General features: G+C 42.3%; 1 protein-coding gene across 1 annotated transcript in view; it reads right to left on the reverse strand.

Moving 5' to 3' along the window:
* tsc22d4 (TSC22 domain family member 4) overlaps positions 1 to 23,382 on the reverse strand; it is a 45,607-nt gene that overhangs the window by 15,977 nt on the left and 6,248 nt on the right. The window contains exon 3 of the mRNA XM_079257743.1: positions 3,147 to 3,280. Coding sequence (XP_079113869.1) covers positions 3,147 to 3,280 — 134 coding nt within the window. The remainder of the gene's footprint in view (positions 1 to 3,146; positions 3,281 to 23,382) is intronic.

Below are 23,382 nucleotides of genomic sequence, written 5' to 3' on the forward strand. Positions count from 1 at the left end.
GTGGAACATGAAAAATAGACGTGAAACACAGGAAAACAGACGTGGAACAGGGAAACAGACTTGGAACACAGGAAAACACATGTGGAACAGGATAACAGACATGGAACAGGAAAACAGACATGGAAAAGGGAAACGCACGTGGAACAGGAGAAACAGACGTGAAACACAGGAAAACAGACGTGGAACACAGGAAAACAGACGTGGAACACGGAAAAAGACGTGGAACACAGGGAAAAAGACGTGGAACACAGGGAAACAGACGTGGAAAAGGGAAAACACACGTGGAACAGGAGAACAGACATGGAACAGGAAAACACACGTGGAACAGGATGACAGACGGGGGACAGGAAAATTGAATTGAAACACAGAAAAACAGACGTGGAACAGGAAAACACATGTGGAACAGGAAAACAGACGTGGAACATGAAAACGGACTCGGAACAAAGGAATAAAGATATGGAACAGGAAAACAGACGTGGAACATGAAAACAGATGTGGAACACAGGAAAACAGACGTGGAACAATGGAAAACAGACGTGGAACACAGGGAAACAGACGTGGAACATGAAAACAGACGTAGAACAGGAAAACAGACATGGAATTGGAAAATAGACTTGGAACACAGGAAAACACATGTGGAACAGGATAACAGACATGGAACAGGAAAACAGATGTGGAACACAGGAGAACAGACGAGTAATAGGAAAACAGACGTGGAGCAGGAAAACACACGTGGAACAAGAAAACACACGTGGAAAAGGAAGACAGACGTGGAACACAGGAAAACAGACGTGGAACACAGGAAAAAAGACGTGGAACACAGGAAAACAGACGTGGAACACAGGAAAAAAGACGTGGAACACAGGAAAACACATGTGGAACAGGAAAACAGACATGGAACTGGAAAACAGACGTGGAACAGGAAAACACACTTGAAACACAGGAAAACCAATGTGGAAAAGGGAAAAGCACGTAGAACAGGAAAACAGACGTGGAGCAGGAAAATACACGTGGAACAAGAAAACACACGTGGAACACAGGAAAACAGACGTGGAAAAGGGAAACACACGAGGAACAGGAAAACACACATGGAACAGGAAAACAGACGTGGAAAAGGGAAACAGACGTGGAACAGGAAAACAGACGTGGAGCAGGAAAATAGACGTGGAATAAGAAAACACGTGGAACAAGAAAACAGACGTGGAACACAGGAAAACAGACGTGGAAAACCGGATAACAGACGTGGGACAGGAAAACATACGTGGAACACAGGAAAACAGACGTGGAACAGGGAAACACACGTGCAACAGGAAAACAGACGTGGGACAGGGAAACCCACATGGAACAGGAAAACACACGTGGAACAGCAAAACACAGGTGGAACAGGAAAACACACTTGAAACACAGGAAAACCAACGTGGAAAAGGGAAACAGACGTGGAAAAGGGAAACGCACGTGGAACAGGAAAACAGACGCGGAGCAGTAAAATACACGTGGAACAAGAAAACACACGTGGAACAGGAAAAACAGACGTGAAACACAGGAAAACAGACGTGGAACACAGGAAAACAGACGTGGAACACGGAAACCGACGTGGAAAACAGGAAAACAGACGTGGAACACAGGAAAACAGACGTGTAACAGGAAAACACATGGAACAGGAGAACAGACGTGGAACAGGAAAGCACACCTGGAACATGATAACAGACGTGGGACAGGAAAATAAAATTGAAACAAAGAAAAACAGACGTGGAACAGGAAAACACACGTGAAACAGGAAAACAGATGTGGAACAGGACAACACACGTGGAACAGGATAACAGACGTGGAACACAGGAAAATAGATGTGGAACAGGAAAACAGAATTGGAACAGGAAAACAGATGTGGAACACAGGAAAACAGACGTGGAACACAGGAAAAAAGACGTGGAACACAGGACAACACACGTGGAACAGGACAACACACGTGGAACAGGAAAACACACGTGGAACAGGATAACAGATGTGGAACAGGAAAACACACGTGGAACAGGATAACAGACGTGGAACACAGGAAAACAGACGTGGAACAGGATAACAGACGTGGAACAGGAAAACACACGTGGAACAGGAAAACACACGTGGAACAGGAAAACAGACGTGGAACAGGATAACAGATGTGGAACAGGAAAACACACGTGGAACAGGATAACAGATGTGGAACAGGATAACAGACGTGGAACAGGATAACAGACGTGGAACACAGGAAAACACACGTGGAACAGGAAAATACACGTGGAACAGGAAAACACGTGGAACAGGAAAATACACGTGGAACAGGAAAATACACTTGGAACAGGAAAACACACGTGGAACAGGAAAACACACGTGGAACAGGAAAACACACGTGGAACAGGATAACAGATGTGGAACAGGAAAACACACGTGGAACAGGATAACAGATGTGGAACAGGATAACAGACGTGGAACAGGATAACAGACGTGGAACACAGGAAAACACACGTGGAACAGGAAAATACACTTGGAACAGGAAAACACACGTGGAACAGGATAACAGACGTGGAACAGGAAAACGCATGTGGAACAGGATAACAGATGTGTAACAGGAAAACACACGTGGAACAGGATAACAGATGTGGAACAGGAAAACACACGTGGAACAGGATAACAGACGTGGAACACAGGAAAACACACGTGGAACAGGAAAATACACTTGGAACAGGAAAACACACGTGGAACAGGAAAACACACGTGAAACAGGATAACAGATGTGGAACAGGAAAATACACTTGGAACAGGAAAACACACGTGGAACAGGAAAACACACGTGGAACAGGAAAACACACGTGGAACAGGAAAACACACGTGGAACAGGATAACAGACGTGGAACAGGAAAACGCATGTGGAACAGGAAAACACACGTGGAACAGGAAAACACACGTGGAACAGGAAAACACACGTGGAACAGGAAAACACACGTGGAACAGGATAACAGACGTGGAACAGGAAAACACATGTGGAACAGGATAACAGATGTGTAACAGGAAAACAGACGTGGAACACAGGAAAACATACATGGAACAGGGAAACACAACAAAGGCAAACAGGAAATGCACCAAAATGAAAAGGTAAATAATTAAGTCACCTGGAGTCACCCGGGACGTTGAACAGGTTTTGATCCAAAGTGAAGGCTGAGGGAGTCTGAATCGATATGAGAGTTGGATGATATGCTCCAGATGTGGGTGAACTGGGTACAGAATGGGACAGCCTGAGGACAGACTGAAAACATTGAGATGACAGAAAAGTAAGTGAGGAAGATCTTGTAGGAAATTTAGGAATCATGCAGGACATATAGGGAACTTGTCATGGAACCACAGTGAAACATGCAGAAAATTGATTGGTAAATGCAGGGAACACAACAACTTTAAAACACACGGGAAGCTTAAAGGGAACTTCAAAGTCATTTCAATGGAAAAACAAACAAAAATTAAAGTCAACTTCACTGGAAAAATAAGGAAAGAACAAAAAGTGACATGCAGGAAACAGGAACTTCACTGGAAACAATTTAAAAAAAGGGAAATTCAATGGGAACATATATAAAACAAAGGGAACTTCACTTGGAAAATATTGGAATCATACAGAGTACTTCACTGGAAGGACACAGGAAACAAAATGGGGAACTTCAATGGACTTGGAATGTTGATGGACACATGCAGAAACATTGATGGAAACACACAGGGAACGCTCAGGGAACTTTCACGGACGCATGGGCTGTTTTCAGTTCAGGGTCTGCACACCGCCAAGTGTTTCAGACTACATAGACTACCAGGTGTTCTACAGACTACATAGACTACCAGGTGTTCTACAGACTACCAGGTGTTCTACAGATTACATAGACTACCAGGTGTTCTACAGACTACATAGACTACCAGGTGTTCTACAGACTACACAGACTACCAGGTGTTCTACAGACTACATAGACTACCAGGTGTTCTACAGACAACATAGACTACCAGGTGTTCTACAGACTACATAGACTACCAGGTGTTCTACAGACTACGTAGACTACCAGGTGTTCTACAGACAACATAGACTACCAGGTGTTCTACAGACTACGTAGACTACGAGGTGTTCTACAGACAACATAGACTACCAGGTGTTCTACAGACTACATAGACTACCAGGTGTTCTACAGACTACACAGACTACCAGGTGTTCTACAGACTACATAGACTACCAGGTGTTCTACAGACTACATAGACTACCAGGTGTTCTACAGACAACATAGACTACCAGGTGTTCTACAGACTACGTAGACTACCAGGTGTTCTACAGACAACATAGACTACCAGGTGTTCTACAGATTACATAGACTACCAGGTGTTCTACAGACTACATAGACTACCAGGTGTTCTACAGACTACATAGACTACCAGGTGTTCTACAGACAACATAGACTACCAGGTGTTCTACAGACTACACAGACTACCAGGTGTTCTACAGACTACATATACTACCAGGTGTTCTACAGACTACACAGACTACCAGGTGTTCTACAGACTACACAGACTACCAGGTGTTCTACAGACTACATATACTACCAGGTGTTCTACAGACTACACAGACTACCAGGTGTTCTACAGACTACACAGACTACCAGGTGTTCTACAGACTACATATACTACCAGGTGTTCTACAGACTACACAGACTACCAGGTGTTCTACAGACTACACAGACTACCAGGTGTTCTACAGACTACATAGACTACCAGGTGTTCTACAGACAACATAGACTACCAGGTGTTCTACAGACTACATAGACTACCAGGTGTTCTACAGACTACATAGACTACCAGGTGTTCTACAGACTACACAGACTACCAGGTGTTCTACAGACTACATATACTACCAGGTGTTCTACAGACTACACAGACTACCAGGTGTTCTACAGACTACACAGACTACCAGGTGTTCTACAGACTACATATACTACCAGGTGTTCTACAGACTACACAGACTACCAGGTGTTCTACAGACTACACAGACTACCAGGTGTTCTACAGACTACATAGACTACCAGGTGTTCTACAGACAACATAGACTACCAGGTGTTCTACAGACTACATAGACTACCAGGTTTTCTACAGACTACATAGACTACCAGGTGTTCTACAGACTACATAGACTACCAGGTGTTCTACAGACAACATAGACTACCAGGTGTTCTACAGACTACGTAGACTACCAGGTGTTCTACAGACTACACAGACTACCAGGTGTTCTACAGACTACATACACTACCAGGTTTTCTACAGACTACATAGACTACCAGGTGTTCTACAGACTACATAGACTACCAGGTGTTCTACAGACTACATAGACTACCAGGTGTTCTACAGACTACGTAGACTACCAGGTGTTCTACAGACAACATAGACTACCAGGTGTTCTACAGATTACATAGACTACCAGGTGTTCTACAGACTACATAGACTACCAGGTGTTCTACAGACTACATAGACTACCAGGTGTTCTACAGACAACATAGACTACCAGGTGTTCTACAGACTACACAGACTACCAGGTGTTCTACAGACTACGTAGACTACCAGGTGTTCTACAGACAACATAGACTACCAGGTGTTCTACAGATTACATAGACTACCAGGTGTTCTACAGACTACATAGACTACCAGGTGTTCTACAGACTACATAGACTACCAGGTGTTCTACAGACTACATAGACTACCAGGTGTTCTACAGACAACATAGACTACCAGGTGTTCTACAGACTACACAGACTACCAGGTGTTCTACAGACTACATATACTACCAGGTGTTCTACAGACTACACAGACTACCAGGTGTTCTACAGACTACACAGACTACCAGGTGTTCTACAGACTACATATACTACCAGGTGTTCTACAGACTACACAGACTACCAGGTGTTCTACAGACTACACAGACTACCAGGTGTTCTACAGACTACATAGACTACCAGGTGTTCTACAGACTACATAGACTACCAGGTGTTCTACAGACTACATAGACTACCAGGTGTTCTACAGACTACACAGACTACCAGGTGTTCTACAGACTACACAGACTACCAGGTGTTCTACAGACTACATAGACTACCAGGTGTTCTACAGACTACACAGACTACCAGGTGTTCTACAGATTACATAGACTACCAGGTGTTCTACAGACTACATAGACTACCAGGTGTTCTACAGACTACATAGACTACCAGGTGTTCTACAGACAACATAGACTACCAGGTGTTCTACAGACAACATAGACTACCAGGTGTTCTACAGACTACATAGACTACCAGGTGTTCTACAGACAACATAGACTACCAGGTGTTCTACAGACAACATAGACTACCAGGTGTTCTACAGACTACATAGACTACCAGGTGTTCTACAGACAACATAGACTACCAGGTGTTCTACAGACTACATAGACTACCAGGTGTTCTACAGACAACATAGACTACCAGGTGTTCTACAGATTACATAGACTACCAGGTGTTCTACAGACTACATAGACTACCAGGTGGTCTACAGACTACATAGACTACCAGGTCTACAGACTACATAGACTACCAGGTGTTCTACAGACTACATAGACTACCAGGTGTTCTACAGACTACATAGACTACCAGGTGTTCTACAGACTACATAGACGAGCAGGTGTTCTACAGACTACACAGACTACCAGGTGTTCTACAGACAACATAGACTACCAGGTGTTCTACAGACTACATAGACTACCAGGTGTTCTACAGACAACATAGACTACCAGGTGTTCTACAGACTACACAGACTACCAGGTGTTCTACAGACTACATAGACTACCAGGTGTTCTACAGACTACATAGACTACCAGGTGTTCTACAGACAACATAGACTACCAGGTGTTCTACAGACTACATAGACGAGCAGGTGTTCTACAGACTACATAGACTACCAGGTGTTCTACAGACTACGTAGACTACCAGGTGTTCTACAGACAACATAGACTACCAGGTGTTCTACAGACAACATAGACTACCAGGTGTTCTACAGACAACATAGACTACCAGGTGTTCTACAGACTACGTAGACTACCAGGTGTTCTACAGACTACACAGACTACCAGGTGTTCTACAGACTACATAGACTACCAGGTGTTCTACAGACAACATAGACTACCAGGTGTTCTACAGACTACATAGACTACCAGGTGTTCTACAGACTACATAGACTACCAGGTGTTCCACAAACTACGTAGACTACCAGGTGTTCTACAAACTACGTAGACTACCAGGTGGTTTACAGACTACATAGACTACCAGGTGTTCTAGAAACAACAAAGACTACCAGGTGTTCTGTGTGTTAGTGAAAGGTGTGGTGCGTATCAGTGAGTTTGTTTTTGTATGTTAGTGTAAGGTGTGGTGCTTATCAGTGGGTGTGTTTTCGCGTGTTAGTGTAAGGTGTGGAGCGTATCAGTTAGTGAGTTTTTGCGTTAGTGTAAGGTGTGGTGCGTATCAGTTAGTGAGTTTTTGCGTGTTAGTGTAAGGTGTGGTGCATATCAGTGAGTGTGTTTCTGCGTGTTAGTGTAAGGTGTGGTGCGTATCAGTGGGTGTGTTTTTGCGTGTTAGTGTAAGGTGCGGTGCGTATCAGTGAGTGTGTTTTTGCGTGTTAGTGTAAGGTGTGGAGCGTATCAGTAAGTGTGTTTTTGCGTGTTAGTGTAAGGTGTGGTGCGTATCAATGGGTGTGTGTTAGTGTAAGGTGTGGTGCGTATCAGTAAATGTGTTTCTGTGTATTAGTGTAAGGTGTGGTGCGTATCAGTAAGTTTGTTTTTGCGTGTTAGTGTAAGGTGTGGTGCATATCAGTGAGTGTGTTTTTGCGTGTTAGTGTAAGGTGTGGTGCGTATCAATGGGTGTGTGTTAGTGTAAGGTGTGGTGCGTATCAGTAAATGTGTTTCTGTGTATTAGTGTAAGGTGTGGTGCGTATCAGTAAGTTTGTTTTTGCGTGTTAGTGTAAGGTGCGGTGCATATCAGTGGTTGTGTTTTTGCGTGTTAGTGTAAGGTGCGGTGCATATCAGTGGTTGTGTTTTTGCGTGTTAGTGTAAGGTGTGGTGCGTATCAGTAAGTTTGTTTTTGCGTGTTAGTGTAAGGTGCGGTGCATATCAGTGGTTGTGTTTTTGCGTGTTAGTGTAAGGTGCGGTGCATATCAGTGGTTGTGTTTTTGCGTGTTAGTGTAAGGTGTGGTGCGTATCAGTAAGTTTGTTTTTGCGTGTTAGTGTAAGGTGCGGTGCATATCAGTGGTTGTGTTTTTGCGTGTTAGTGTAAGGTGCGGTGCATATCAGTGGTTGTGTTTTTGCGTGTTAGTGTAAGGTGTGGAGCGTATCAGTAAGTGTGTTTTTGCGTGTTAGTGTAAGGTGTGGTGCGTATCAATGGGTGTGTGTTAGTGTAAGGTGTGGTGCGTATCAGTAAATGTGTTTCTGTGTATTAGTGTAAGGTGTGGAGCGTATCAGTGGGTGTGTTTTTGTGTGTTAGTGTAAGGTGTGGTGCGTATCAGTGAGTGTGTTTTTGCGTGTTAGTGTAAGGTGTGGAGCGTATCAGTGGGTGTGTTTCTGGGTGTTAGTGTAAGGTGTGGTGCTTATCAGTGAGTGTGTTTCTGGGTGTTTGTGTAATGTGTGGTGCGTATCAGTGAGTGTGTTTCTGCGTGTTTGTGTAATGTGTCGTGCGTATCAGTGAGCGTGTTTCTGTGTGTTTGTGTAATGTGTCGTGCGTATCAGTGAGTGTGTTTCTGCGTGTTTGTGTAATGTGTCGTGCGTATCAGTGAGTGTGTTTCTGCGTGTTTGTGTAATGTGTCGTGCGTATCAGTGAGTGTGTTTCTGCGTGTTTGTGTAATGTGTCGTGCGTATCAGTGGGTGTGTTTCTGCGTGTTAGTGTAAGGTGTGGTGCGTATCAGTACGTGTGTTTCTGCGTGTTTGTGTAATGTGTGGTGCGTATCAGTGAGTGTGTTTTTGCGTGTTAGTGTAAGGTGTGGTGCGTATCAGTAAGTGTGTTTCTGCGTGTTTGTGTAATGTGTGGTGCGTATCAGTGAGTGTGTTTTTGCGTGTTAGTGTAAGGTGTGGTGCGTATCAGTAAGTGTGTTTCTGCGTGTTAGTGTAAGGTGTCGTGCGTATCAGTGAGTGTGTTTCTGCGTGTTTGTGTAATGTGTCGTGCGTATCAGTAAGTTTGTTTTTGCGTGTTAGTGTAAGGTGCGGTGCATATCAGTGGTTGTGTTTTTGCGTGTTAGTGTAAGGTGTGGTGCGTATCAGTAAGTTTGTTTTTGCGTGTTAGTGTAAGGTGCGGTGCATATCAGTGGTTGTGTTTTTGCGTGTTAGTGTAAGGCGCGGTGCATATCAGTGGTTGTGTTTTTGCGTGTTAGTGTAAGGTGTGGTGCGTATCAGTAAGTTTGTTTTTGCGTGTTAGTGTAAGGTGCGGTGCATATCAGTGGTTGTGTTTTTGCGTGTTAGTGTAAGGTGCGGTGCATATCAGTGGTTGTGTTTTTGCGTGTTAGTGTAAGGTGTGGAGCGTATCAGTAAGTGTGTTTTTGCGTGTTAGTGTAAGGTGTGGTGCGTATCAATGGGTGTGTGTTAGTGTAAGGTGTGGTGCGTATCAGTAAATGTGTTTCTGTGTATTAGTGTAAGGTGTGGAGCGTATCAGTGGGTGTGTTTTTGTGTGTTAGTGTAAGGTGTGGAGCGTATCAGTGGGTGTGTTTCTGGGTGTTAGTGTAAGGTGTGGTGCTTATCAGTGAGTGTGTTTCTGGGTGTTTGTGTAATGTGTGGTGCGTATCAGTGAGTGTGTTTCTGCGTGTTTGTGTAATGTGTCGTGCGTATCAGTGAGCGTGTTTCTGTGTGTTTGTGTAATGTGTCGTGCGTATCAGTGAGTGTGTTTCTGCGTGTTTGTGTAATGTGTCGTGCGTATCAGTGAGTGTGTTTCTGCGTGTTTGTGTAATGTGTCGTGCGTATCAGTGAGTGTGTTTCTGCGTGTTTGTGTAATGTGTCGTGCGTATCAGTGGGTGTGTTTCTGCGTGTTAGTGTAAGGTGTGGTGCGTATCAGTACGTGTGTTTCTGCGTGTTAGTGTAATGTGTGGTGCGTATCAGTACGTGTGTTTCTGCGTGTTTGTGTAATGTGTGGTGCGTATCAGTGAGTGTGTTTTTGCGTGTTAGTGTAAGGTGTGGTGCGTATCAGTAAGTGTGTTTCTGCGTGTTTGTGTAATGTGTGGTGCGTATCAGTGAGTGTGTTTTTGCGTGTTAGTGTAAGGTGTGGTGCGTATCAGTAAGTGTGTTTCTGCGTGTTAGTGTAAGGTGTCGTGCGTATCAGTGAGTGTGTTTCTGCGTGTTTGTGTAATGTGTCGTGCGTATCAGTAAGTGTGTTTCTGCGTGTTAGTGTAAGGTGTGGTGCGTATCAGTAAGTGTGTTTCTGCGTCTTAGTGTAAGGTGTCGTGCGTATCAGTGAGTGTGTTTCTGCGTGTTTGTGTAATGTGTCGTGCTTATCAGTAAGTGTGTTTCTGTGTGTTTGTGTAATGTGTGGTGTGTATCAGTGAGTGTGTTTCTGCGTGTTTGTGTAATGTGTGGTGCGTATGAGTGAGTGTGTTTCTGTGTGTTAGTGTAAGGTGTGGTGCGTATCAGTAAGTTTGTTTTTGTATGTTAGTGTAAGGTGTGGTGCTTATCAGTGAGTGTGTTTCTGCGTGTTTGTGTAATGTGTGGTGCGTATGAGTGAGTGTGTTTCTGTGTGTTAGTGTAAGGTGTGGTGCGTATCAGTAAGTTTGTTTTTGTATGTTAGTGTAAGGTGTGGTGCGTATCAGTGAGTGTGTTTTTGCGTGTTAGTGTAAGGTGTGGTGCGTATCAGTGGGTGTGTTTTTGCGTGTTAGTGTAAGGTGTGGTGCTTATCAGTGGGTGTGTTTTCGCGTGTTAGTGTAAGGTGTGGTGCATATCAGTTAGTGTGTTTCTGCGTGTTAGTGTAAGGTGTGGAGCGTATCAGTTAGTGAGTTTTTGCGTGTTAGTGTAATGTGTGGTGCGTATCAGTGAGTGTGTTTCTGCGTGTTTGTGTAATGTGTGGTGCGTATCAGTAAGTGTGTTTCTGTGTGTTAGTGTAATGTGTGGTGCGTATCAGTAAGTGTGTTTCTGCGTGTTTGTGTAAGGTGTCGTGCATATCAGTGAGTGTGTTTCTGTGTGTTAGTGTAAGGTGTGGTGCGTATCGGTGAGTTTGTTTTTGCGTGTTTGTGTAATGTGTGGTGCGTATCAGTGAGTGTGTTTTTGCGTGTTTGTGTAATGTGTGGTGCGTATCAGTGAGTGTGTTTCTGTGTGTTAGTGTAAGGTGTGGTGCGTATCAGTGAGTTTGTTTTTGCGTGTTAGTGTAAGGTGTGGTGCATATCAGTGAGTGTGTGTTAGTGTAAGGTGTGGAGCGTATCAGTGGGTGTGTTTTTGCGTGTTAGTGTAAGGTGTGGAGCGTATCAGTAAGTGTGTTTCTGCGTGTTTGTGTAATGTGTGGTGCGTATCAGTGAGTGTGTTTCTGTGTGTTAGTGTAAGGTGTGGTGCGTATCAGTGAGTTTGTTTTTGCGTGTTAGTGTAAGGTGTGGAGCGTATCAGTGGGTGTGTTTCTGGGTGTTAGTGTAAGGTGTGGTGCTTATCAGTGAGTGTGTTTTTGCGTGTTTGTGTAAGGTGTGGTGCATGTCAGTGAGTGTGTGTTAGTGTAAGGTGTGGAGCGTATCAGTGGGTGTGTTTTTGCGTGTTAGTGTAAGGTGTGGTGTGTATCAGTGAGTGTGTTTCTGTGTGTTAGTGTAATGTGTGGTGCGTATCAGTGAGTGTGTTTGTGTAATGTGTGGTGTGTATCAGTGAGTGTGTTTCTGTGTGTTTGTGTAATGTGTGGTGTGTATCAGTAAGTGTGTTTCTGTGTGTTTGTGTAATGTGTGGTGTGTATCAGTGAGTGTGTTTCTGTGTGTTTGTGTAATGTGTGGTGTGTATCAGTAAGTGCGTTTCTGTGTGTTTGTGTAATGTGTGGTGTGTATCAGTGAGTGTGTTACTGTGTGTTTGTGTAATGTGTGGTGTGTATCAGTGAGTGTGTTTCTGTGTGTTTGTGTAATGTGTGGTGTGTATCAGTAAGTGTGTTTCTGTGTGTTTGTGTAATGTGTGGTGTGTATCAGTGAGTGTGTTTCTGTGTGTTTGTGTAATGTGTGGTGTGTATCAGTAAGTGTGTTTCTGTGTGTTTGTGTAATGTGTGGTGTGTATCAGTAAGTGTGTTTCTGTGTGTTTGTGTAATGTGTGGTGTGTATCAGTAAGTGTGTTTCTGTGTGTTTGTGTAATGTGTGGTGTGTATCAGTGAGTGTGTTTCTGCGTGTTTGTGTAATGTGTGGTGTGTATCAGTAAGTGTGTTTCTGTGTGTTTGTGTAATGTGTGGTGTGTATCAGTAAGTGTGTTTCTGTGTGTTTGTGTAATGTGTGGTGTGTATCAGTGAGTGTGTTTCTGTGTGTTTGTGTAATGTGTGGTGTGTATCAGTAAGTGTGTTTCTGTGTGTTTGTGTAATGTGTGGTGTGTATCAGTGAGTGTGTTTCTGTGTGTTTGTGTAATGTGTGGTGTGTATCAGTGAGTGTGTTTGTGTGTGTTTGTGTAATGTGTGGTGTGTATCAGTGAGTGTGTTTCTGTGTGTTTGTGTAATGTGTGGTGTGTATCAGTAAGTGTGTTTCTGTGTGTTTGTGTAATGTGTGGTGTGTATCAGTGAGTGTGTTTCTGTGTGTTTGTGTAATGTGTGGTGTGTATCAGTAAGTGTGTTTCTGTGTGTTTGTGTAATGTGTGGTGTGTATCAGTAAGTGTGTTTCTGTGTGTTTGTGTAATGTGTGGTGTGTATCAGTAAGTGTGTTTCTGTGTGTTTGTGTAATGTGTGGTGTGTATCAGTAAGTGTGTTTCTGTGTGTTTGTGTAATGTGTGGTGCGTATCAGTAAGTGTGTTTCTGTGTGTTTGTGTAATGTGTGGTGTGTATCAGTAAGTGTGTTTCTGTGTGTTTGTGTAATGTGTGGTGTGTATCAGTAAGTGTGTTTCTGTGTGTTTGTGTAATGTGTGGTGTGTATCAGTGAGTGTGTTTCTGTGTGTTTGTGTAATGTGTGGTGTGTATCAGTAAGTGTGTTTCTGTGTGTTTGTGTAATGTGTGGTGTGTATCAGTGAGTGTGTTTCTGTGTGTTTGTGTAATGTGTGGTGTGTATCAGTGAGTGTGTTTCTGTGTGTTTGTGTAATGTGTGGTGTGTATCAGTGAGTGTGTTTCTGTGTGTTTGTGTAATGTGTGGTGTGTATCAGTGAGTGTGTTTCTGCGTGTTTGTGTAATGTGTGGTGTGTATCAGTAAGTGTGTTTCTGTGTGTTTGTGTAATGTGTGGTGTGTATCAGTGAGTGTGTTTCTGTGTGTTTGTGTAATGTGTGGTGCGTTTCAGTAAGTGTGTTTCTGTGTGTTTGTGTAATGTGTGGTGTGTATCAGTGAGTGTGTTTCTGTGTGTTTGTGTAATGTGTGGTGTGTATCAGTAAGTGTGTTTCTGTGTGTTTGTGTAATGTGTGGTGTGTATCAGTGAGTGTGTTTCTGCGTGTTTGTGTAATGTGTGGTGTGTATCAGTAAGTGTGTTTCTGTGTGTTTGTGTAATGTGTGGTGTGTATCAGTGAGTGTGTTTCTGCGTGTTTGTGTAATGTGTGGTGTGTATCAGTGAGTGTGTTTCTGCGTGTTTGTGTAATGTGTGGTGTGTATCAGTAAGTGTGTTTCTGCGTGTTTGTGTAATGTGTGGTGTGTATCAGTAAGTGTGTTTCTGCGTGTTTGTGTAATGTGTGGTGTGTATCAGTAAGTGTGTTTCTGCGTGTTTGTGTAATGTGTGGTGTGTATCAGTAAGTGTGTTTCTGTGTGTTTGTGTAATGTGTGGTGTGTATCAGTGAGTGTGTTTCTGTGTGTTTGTGTAATGTGTGGTGTGTATCAGTGAGTGTGTTTCTGTGTGTTTGTGTAATGTGTGGTGTGTATCAGTGAGTGTGTTTCTGTGTGTTTGTGTAATGTGTGGTGTGTATCAGTAAGTGTGTTTCTGCGTGTTTGTGTAATGTGTGGTGTGTATCAGTGAGTGTGTTTCTGCGTGTTTGTGTAATGTGTGGTGTGTATCAGTAAGTGTGTTTCTGTGTGTTTGTGTAATGTGTGGTGTGTATCAGTAAGTGTGTTTCTGCGTGTTTGTGTAATGTGTGGTGTGTATCAGTAAGTGTGTTTCTGTGTGTTTGTGTAATGTGTGGTGTGTATCAGTGAGTGTGTTTCTGTGTGTTTGTGTAATGTGTGGTGTGTATCAGTGAGTGTGTTTCTGTGTGTTTGTGTAATGTGTGGTGTGTATCAGTGAGTGTGTTTCTGTGTGTTTGTGTAATGTGTGGTGTGTATCAGTGAGTGTGTTTCTGTGTGTTTGTGTAATGTGTGGTGTGTATCAGTAAGTGTGTTTCTGTGTGTTTGTGTAATGTGTGGTGTGTATCAGTGAGTGTGTTTCTGTGTGTTTGTGTAATGTGTGGTGTGTATCAGTAAGTGTGTTTCTGCGTGTTTGTGTAATGTGTGGTGTGTATCAGTGAGTGTGTTTCTGTGTGTTTGTGTAATGTGTGGTGTGTATCAGTAAGTGTGTTTCTGTGTGTTTGTGTAATGTGTGGTGTGTATCAGTAAGTGTGTTTCTGTGTGTTTGTGTAATGTGTGGTGTGTATCAGTGAGTGTGTTTCTGTGTGTTTGTGTAATGTGTGGTGCGTATCAGTAAGTGTGTTTCTGTGTGTTTGTGTAATGTGTGGTGCGTATCAGTAAGTGTGTTTCTGTGTGTTTGTGTAATGTGTGGTGTGTATCAGTGAGTGTGTTTCTGTGTGTTTGTGTAATGTGTGGTGTGTATCAGTAAGTGTGTTTCTGTGTGTTTGTGTAATGTGTGGTGCGTATCAGTAAGTGTGTTTCTGTGTGTTTGTGTAATGTGTGGTGTGTATCAGTGAGTGTGTTTCTGTGTGTTTGTGTAATGTGTGGTGTGTATCAGTGAGTGTGTTTCTGTGTGTTTGTGTAATGTGTGGTGTGTATCAGTGAGTGTGTTTCTGTGTGTTTGTGTAATGTGTGGTGTGTATCAGTGAGTGTGTTTCTGTGTGTTTGTGTAATGTGTGGTGTGTATCAGTGAGTGTGTTTCTGTGTGTTTGTGTAATGTGTGGTGTGTATCAGTAAGTGTGTTTCTGTGTGTTTGTGTAATGTGTGGTGTGTATCAGTAAGTGTGTTTCTGTGTGTTTGTGTAATGTGTGGTGTGTATCAGTGAGTGTGTTTCTGTGTGTTTGTGTAATGTGTGGTGTGTATCAGTGAGTGTGTTTCTGTGTGTTTGTGTAATGTGTGGTGTGTATCAGTGAGTGTGTTTCTGTGTGTTTGTGTAATGTGTGGTGTGTATCAGTAAGTGTGTTTCTGTGTGTTTGTGTAATGTGTGGTGTGTATCAGTGAGTGTGTTTCTGTGTGTTTGTGTAATGTGTGGTGTGTATCAGTAAGTGTGTTTCTGTGTGTTTGTGTAATGTGTGGTGTGTATCAGTGAGTGTGTTTCTGTGTGTTTGTGTAATGTGTGGTGTGTATCAGTAAGTGTGTTTCTGTGTGTTTGTGTAATGTGTGGTGTGTATCAGTAAGTGTGTTTCTGTGTGTTTGTGTAATGTGTGGTGTGTATCAGTGAGTGTGTTTCTGTGTGTTTGTGTAATGTGTGGTGCGTATCAGTGAGTGTGTTTCTGTGTGTTTGTGTAATGTGTGGTGTGTATCAGTAAGTGTGTTTATGTGTGTTTGTGTAATGTGTGGTGTGTATCAGTAAGTGTGTTTCTGTGTGTTTGTGTAATGTGTGGTGCGTATCAGTGAGTGTGTTTCTGTGTGTTTGTGTAATGTGTGGTGTGTATCAGTAAGTGTGTTTCTGTGTGTTTGTGTAATGTGTGGTGTGTATCAGTGAGTGTGTTTCTGTGTGTTTGTGTAATGTGTGGTGTGTATCAGTGTGTTTCTGCGTGTTTGTGTAATGTGTGGTGTGTATCAGTGAGTGTGTTTCTGTGTGTTTGTGTAATGTGTGGTGTGTATCAGTGTGTTTCTGCGTGTTTGTGTAATGTGTGGTGTGTATCAGTGAGTGTGTTTCTGTGTGTTTGTGTAATGTGTGGTGTGTATCAGTAAGTGTGTTTCTGTGTGTTTGTGTAATGTGTGGTGTGTATCAGTAAGTGTGTTTCTGTGTGTTTGTGTAATGTGTGGTGTGTATCAGTGTGTTTCTGCGTGTTTGTGTAATGTGTGGTGTGTATCAGTGAGTGTGTTTCTGTGTGTTTGTGTAATGTGTGGTGTGTATCAGTGAGTGTGTTTCTGTGTGTTTGTGTAATGTGTGGTGCGTATCAGTAAGTGTGTTTCTGTGTGTTTGTGTAATGTGTGGTGTGTATCCGTGAGTGTGTTTCTGTGTGTTTGTGTAATGTGTGGTGTGTATCCGTGAGTGTGTTTCTGTGTGTTTGTGTAATGTGTGGTGTGTATCCGTGAGTGTGTTTCTGTGTGTTTGTGTAATGTGTGGTGTGTATCAGTGAGTGTGTTTCTGTGTGTTTGTGTAATGTGTGGTGTGTATCAGTGAGTGTGTTTCTGTGTGTTTGTGTAATGTGTGGTGCGTATCAGTAAGTGTGTTTCTGTGTGTTTGTGTAATGTGTGGTGTGTATCAGTGAGTGTGTTTCTGTGTGTTTGTGTAATGTGTGGTGCGTATCAGTAAGTGTGTTTCTGTGTGTTTGTGTAATGTGTGGTGTGTATCAGTGAGTGTGTTTCTGTGTGTTTGTGTAATGTGTGGTGTGTATCAGTGAGTGTGTTTCTGTGTGTTTGTGTAATGTGTGGTGTGTATCAGTAAGTGTGTTTCTGTGTGTTTGTGTAATGTGTGGTGTGTATCAGTGAGTGTGTTTCTGTGTGTTTGTGTAATGTGTGGTGTGTATCAGTAAGTGTGTTTCTGTGTGTTTGTGTAATGTGTGGTGTGTATCAGTAAGTGTGTTTCTGTGTGTTTGTGTAATGTGTGGTGTGTATCAGTAAGTGTGTTTCTGTGTGTTTGTGTAATGTGTGGTGTGTATCAGTGAGTGTGTTTCTGTGTGTTTGTGTAATGTGTGGTGCGTATCAGTAAGTGTGTTTCTGTGTGTTTGTGTAATGTGTGGTGTGTATCAGTGAGTGTGTTTCTGCGTGTTTGTGTAATGTGTGGTGTGTATCAGTGAGTGTGTTTCTGTGTGTTTGTGTAATGTGTGGTGTGTATCAGTGAGTGTGTTTCTGTGTGTTTGTGTAATGTGTGGTGTGTATCAGTGTGTTTCTGCGTGTTTGTGTAATGTGTGGTGTGTATCAGTGAGTGTGTTTCTGTGTGTTTGTGTAATGTGTGGTGTGTATCAGTAAGTGTGTTTCTGTGTGTTTGTGTAATGTGTGGTGTGTATCAGTGAGTGTGTTTCTGTGTGTTTGTGTAATGTGTGGTGTGTATCAGTAAGTGCGTTTCTGTGTGTTTGTGTAATGTGTGGTGTGTATCAGTGAGTGTGTTTCTGTGTGTTTGTGTAATGTGTGGTGTGTATCAGTAAGTGTGTTTCTGTGTGTTTGTGTAATGTGTGGTGTGTATCAGTAAGTGTGTTTCTGTGTGTTTGTGTAATGTGTGGTGTGTATCAGTAAGTGTGTTTCTGTGTGTTTGTGTAATGTGTGGTGTGTATCAGTGAGTGTGTTTCTGTGTGTTTGTGTAATGTGTGGTGCGTATCAGTAAGTGTGTTTCTGTGTGTTTGTGTAATGTGTGGTGTGTATCAGTGAGTGTGTTTCTGCGTGTTTGTGTAATGTGTGGTGTGTATCAGTGAGTGTGTTTCTGTGTGTTTGTGTAATGTGTGGTGTGTATCAGTGAGTGTGTTTCTGTGTGTTTGTGTAATGTGTGGTGTGTATCAGTGAGTGTGTTTCTGTGTGTTTGTGTAATGTGTGGTGTGTATCAGTGAGTGTGTTTCTGTGTGTTTGTGTAATGTGTGGTGTGTATCAGTAAGTGTGTTTCTGTGTGTTTGTGTAATGTGTGGTGTGTATCAGTGAGTGTGTTTCTGTGTGTTTGTGTAATGTGTGGTGTGTATCCGTGAGTGTGTTTCTGTGTGTTTGTGTAATGTGTGGTGTGTATCAGTGAGTGTGTTTCTGTGTGTTTGTGTAATGTGTGGTGTGTATCAGTGAGTGTGTTTCTGTGTGTTTGTGTAATGTGTGGTGTGTATCAGTAAGTGTGTTTCTGTGTGTTTGTGTAATGTGTGGTGTGTATCAGTGAGTGTGTTTCTGTGTGTTTGTGTAATGTGTGGTGTGTATCAGTGAGTGTGTTTCTGTGTGTTTGTGTAATGTGTGGTGTGTATCAGTGAGTGTGTTTCTGTGTGTGTGTGTAATGTGTGGTGTGTATCAGTAAGTGTGTTTCTGTGTGTTTGTGTAATGTGTGGTGTGTATCAGTGAGTGTGTTTCTGTGTGTTTGTGTAATGTGTGGTGTGTATCAGTGAGTGTGTTTCTGTGTGTTTGTGTAATGTGTGGTGTGTATCAGTGAGTGTGTTTCTGTGTGTTTGTGTAATGTGTGGTGTGTATCAGTGAGTGTGTTTCTGTGTGTTTGTGTAATGTGTGGTGTGTATCAGTAAGTGTGTTTCTGTGTGTTTGTGTAATGTGTGGTGTGTATCAGTGAGTGTGTTTCTGTGTGTGTGTGTAATGTGTGGTGCGTTTCAGTGAGTGTGTTTCTGTGTGTTTGTGTAATGTGTGGTGTGTATCAGTGAGTGTGTTTCTGTGTGTTTGTGTAATGTGTGGTGTGTATCAGTGAGTGTGTTTCTGTGTGTTTGTGTAATGTGTGGTGTGTATCAGTGAGTGTGTTTCTGTGTGTGTGTGTAATGTGTGGTGTGTATCAGTAAGTGTGTTTCTGTGTGTTTGTGTAATGTGTGGTGTGTATCAGTGAGTGTGTTTCTGTGTGTTTGTGTAATGTGTGGTGTGTATCAGTGAGTGTGTTTCTGTGTGTGTGTGTAATGTGTGGTGTGTATCAGTAAGTGTGTTTCTGTGTGTTTGTGTAATGTGTGGTGTGTATCAGTGAGTGTGTTTCTGTGTGTTTGTGTAATGTGTGGTGTGTATCAGTGAGTGTGTTTCTGTGTGTTTGTGTAATGTGTGGTGTGTATCAGTAAGTGTGTTTCTGTGTGTTTGTGTAATGTGTGGTGTGTATCAGTGAGTGTGTTTCTGTGTGTGTGTGTAATGTGTGGTGCGTTTCAGTGAGTGTGTTTCTGTGTGTTTGTGTAATGTGTGGTGTGTATCAGTGAGTGTGTTTCTGTGTGTTTGTGTAATGTGTGGTGTGTATCAGTGAGTGTGTTTCTGTGTGTTTGTGTAATGTGTGGTGTGTATCAGTGAGTGTGTTTCTGTGTGTTTGTGTAATGTGTGGTGTGTATCAGTAAGTGTGTTTCTGTGTGTTTGTGTAATGTGTGGTGTGTATCAGTGAGTGTGTTTCTGTGTGTTTGTGTAATGTGTGGTGTGTATCAGTGAGTGTGTTTCTGTGTGTTTGTGTAATGTGTGGTGTGTATCAGTAAGTGTGTTTCTGTGTGTTTGTGTAATGTGTGGTGTGTATCAGTAAGTGTGTTTCTGTGTGTTTGTGTAATGTGTGGTGTGTATCAGTGAGTGTGTTTCTGTGTGTTTGTGTAATGTGTGGTGTGTATCAGTGAGTGTGTTTCTGTGTGTTTGTGTAATGTGTGGTGTGTATCAGTGAGTGTGTTTCTGTGTGTTTGTGTAATGTGTGGTGTGTATCAGTAAGTGTGTTTCTGCGTGTTTGTGTAATGTGTGGTGTGTATCAGTAAGTGTGTTTCTGTGTGTTTGTGTAATGTGTGGTGTGTATCAGTGAGTGTGTTTCTGCGCGTTTGTGTAATGTGTGGTGTGTATCAGTGAGTGTGTTTCTGTGTGTTTGTGTAATGTGTGGTGTGTATCAGTGAGTGTGTTTCTGTGTGTTTGTGTAATGTGTGGTGTGTATCAGTGAGTGTGTTTCTGTGTGTTTGTGTAATGTGTGGTGTGTATCAGTGAGTGTGTTTCTGTGTGTTTGTGTAATGTGTGGTGTGTATCAGTAAGTGTGTTTCTGTGTGTTTGTGTAATGTGTGGTGTGTATCAGTAAGTGTGTTTCTGCGTGTTTGTGTAATGTGTGGTGTGTATCAGTGAGTGTGTTTCTGTGTGTTTGTGTAATGTGTGGTGTGTATCAGTAAGTGTGTTTCTGTGTGTTTGTGTAATGTGTGGTGTGTATCAGTAAGTGTGTTTCTGTGTGTTTGTGTAATGTGTGGTGTGTATCAGTGGGTGTGTTTCTGTGTGTTTGTGTAATGTGTGGTGTGTATCAGTGAGTGTGTTTCTGCGTGTTTGTGTAATGTGTGGTGTGTATCAGTAAGTGTGTTTCTGCGTGTTTGTGTAATGTGTGGTGTGTATCAGTGAGTGTGTTTATGTGTGTTTGTGTAATGTGTGGTGTGTATCAGTAAGTGTGTTTCTGTGTGTTTGTGTAATGTGTGGTGTGTATCAGTAAGTGTGTTTCTGTGTGTTTGTGTAATGTGTGGTGTGTATCAGTGAGTGTGTTTCTGTGTGTTTGTGTAATGTGTGGTGTGTATCAGTAAGTGTGTTTCTGCGTGTTTGTGTAATGTGTGGTGTGTATCAGTGAGTGTGTTTCTGTGTGTTTGTGTAATGTGTGGTGCGTATCAGTGAGTGTGTTTCTGTGTGTTTGTGTAATGTGTGGTGTGTATCAGTGAGTGTGTTTCTGTGTGTTTGTGTAATGTGTGGTGTGTATCAGTGAGTGTGTTTCTGTGTGTTTGTGTAATGTGTGGTGTGTATCAGTAAGTGTGTTTCTGTGTGTTTGTGTAATGTGTGGTGTGTATCAGTGAGTGTGTTTCTGTGTGTTTGTGTAATGTGTGGTGTGTATCAGTAAGTGTGTTTCTGTGTGTTTGTGTAATGTGTGGTGTGTATCAGTAAGTGTGTTTCTGCGTGTTTGTGTAATGTGTGGTGCGTATCAGTGAGTGTGTTTCTGTGTGTTTGTGTAATGTGTGGTGTGTATCAGTGAGTGTGTTTCTGTGTGTTTGTGTAATGTGTGGTGTGTATCAGTGAGTGTGTTTCTGTGTGTTTGTGTAATGTGTGGTGTGTATCAGTGAGTGTGTTTCTGTGTGTTTGTGTAATGTGTGGTGTGTATCAGTAAGTGTGTTTCTGTGTGTTTGTGTAATGTGTGGTGTGTATCAGTAAGTGTGTTTCTGCGTGTTTGTGTAATGTGTGGTGTGTATCAGTGTGTTTCTGCGTGTTTGTGTAATGTGTGGTGTGTATCAGTGAGTGTGTTTCTGTGTGTTTGTGTAATGTGTGGTGTGTATCAGTGAGTGCGTTTCTGCGTGTTTGTGTAATGTGTGGTGTGTATCAGTAAGTGTGTTTCTGCGTGTTTGTGTAATGTGTGGTGTGTATCAGTAAGTGTGTTTCTGTGTGTTTGTGTAATGTGTGGTGCGTATCAGTGAGTGTGTTTCTGCGTGTTTGTGTAATGTGTGGTGCGTTTCAGTGAGTGTGTTTCTGCGTGTGTGTGTAATGTGTGGTGTGTATCAGTAAGTGTGTTTCTGTGTGTTTGTGTAATGTGTGGTGTGTATCAGTAAGTGTGTTTCTGCGTGTTTGTGTAATGTGTGGTGTGTATCAGTAAGTGTGTTTCTGTGTGGTTTGTGTAATGTGTGGTGTGTATCAGTAAGTGTGTTTCTGTGTGTTTGTGTAATGTGTGGTGTGTATCAGTAAGTGCGTTTCTGTGTGTTTGTGTAATGTGTGGTGTGTATCAGTAAGTGTGTTTCTGTGTGTTTGTGTAATGTGTGGTGTGTATCAGTGAGTGTGTTTCTGTGTGTTTGTGTAATGTGTGGTGTGTATCAGTGAGTGTGTTTCTGTGTGTTTGTGTAATGTGTGGTGTGTATCAGTAAGTGTGTTTCTGTGTGTTTGTGTAATGTGTGGTGTGTATCAGTAAGTGTGTTTCTGTGTGTTTGTGTAATGTGTGGTGTGTATCAGTAAGTGTGTTTCTGTGTGTTTGTGTAATGTGTGGTGTGTATCAGTAAGTGTGTTTCTGTGTGTTTGTGTAATGTGTGGTGCGTATCAGTAAGTGCGTTTCTGTGTGTTTGTGTAATGTGTGGTGTGTATCAGTGAGTGTGTTTCTGTGTGTTTGTGTAATGTGTGGTGCGTATCAGTAAGTGCGTTTCTGCGTGTTTGTGTAATGTGTGGTGTGTATCAGTGAGTGTGTTTCTGTGTGTTTGTGTAATGTGTGGTGCGTATCAGTAAGTGTGTTTCTGTGTGTTTGTGTAATGTGTGGTGTGTATCAGTAAGTGTGTTTCTGTGTGTTTGTGTAATGTGTGGTGTGTATCAGTAAGTGTGTTTCTGTGTGTTTGTGTAATGTGTGGTGCGTATCAGTAAGTGTGTTTCTGTGTGTTTGTGTAATGTGTGGTGTGTATCAGTAAGTGTGTTTCTGTGTGTTTGTGTAATGTGTGGTGCGTATCAGTAAGTGTGTTTCTGTGTGTTTGTGTAATGTGTGGTGCGTATCAGTAAGTGTGTTTCTGTGTGTTTGTGTAATGTGTGGTGTGTATCAGTAAGTGTGTTTCTGTGTGTTTGTGTAATGTGTGGTGTGTATCAGTAAGTGTGTTTCTGTGTGTTTGTGTAATGTGTGGTGCGTATCAGTAAGTGCGTTTCTGTGTGTTTGTGTAATGTGTGGTGTGTATCAGTAAGTGTGTTTCTGTGTGTTTGTGTAATGTGTGGTGCGTATCAGTAAAGTGCGTTTCTGTGTGTTTGTGTAATGTGTGGTGTGTATCAGTAAGTGTGTTTCTGTGTGTGTTTGTGTAATGTGTGGTGTGTATCAGTAAGTGTGTTTCTGTGTGTTTGTGTAATGTGTGGTGTGTATCAGTGAGTGTGTTTCTGTGTGTTTGTGTAATGTGTGGTGTGTATCAGTAAGTGTGTTTCTGTGTGTTTGTGTAATGTGTGGTGCGTATCAGTAAGTGCGTTTCTGTGTGTTTGTGTAATGTGTGGTGTGTATCAGTAAGTGTGTTTCTGTGTGTTTGTGTAATGTGTGGTGTGTATCAGTGAGTGTGTTTCTGTGTGGTTTGTGTAATGTGTGGTGTGTATCAGTGAGTGTGTTTCTGTGTGTTTGTGTAATGTGTGGTGTGTATCAGTAAGTGCGTTTCTGTGTGTTTGTGTAATGTGTGGTGTGTATCAGTGAGTGTGTTTCTGTGTGTTTGTGTAATGTGTGGTGTGTATCAGTAAGTGTGTTTCTGTGTGTTTGTGTAATGTGTGGTGTGTATCAGTAAGTGTGTTTCTGTGTGTTTGTGTAATGTGTGGTGTGTATCAGTGAGTGTGTTTCTGTGTGTTTGTGTAATG

The sequence above is a fragment of the Telmatherina bonti genome (genome assembly GCF_933228915.1).
Source record: "Telmatherina bonti genome assembly, chromosome: 18".
Classification (NCBI taxonomy): domain Eukaryota; kingdom Metazoa; phylum Chordata; class Actinopteri; order Atheriniformes; family Telmatherinidae; genus Telmatherina; species Telmatherina bonti.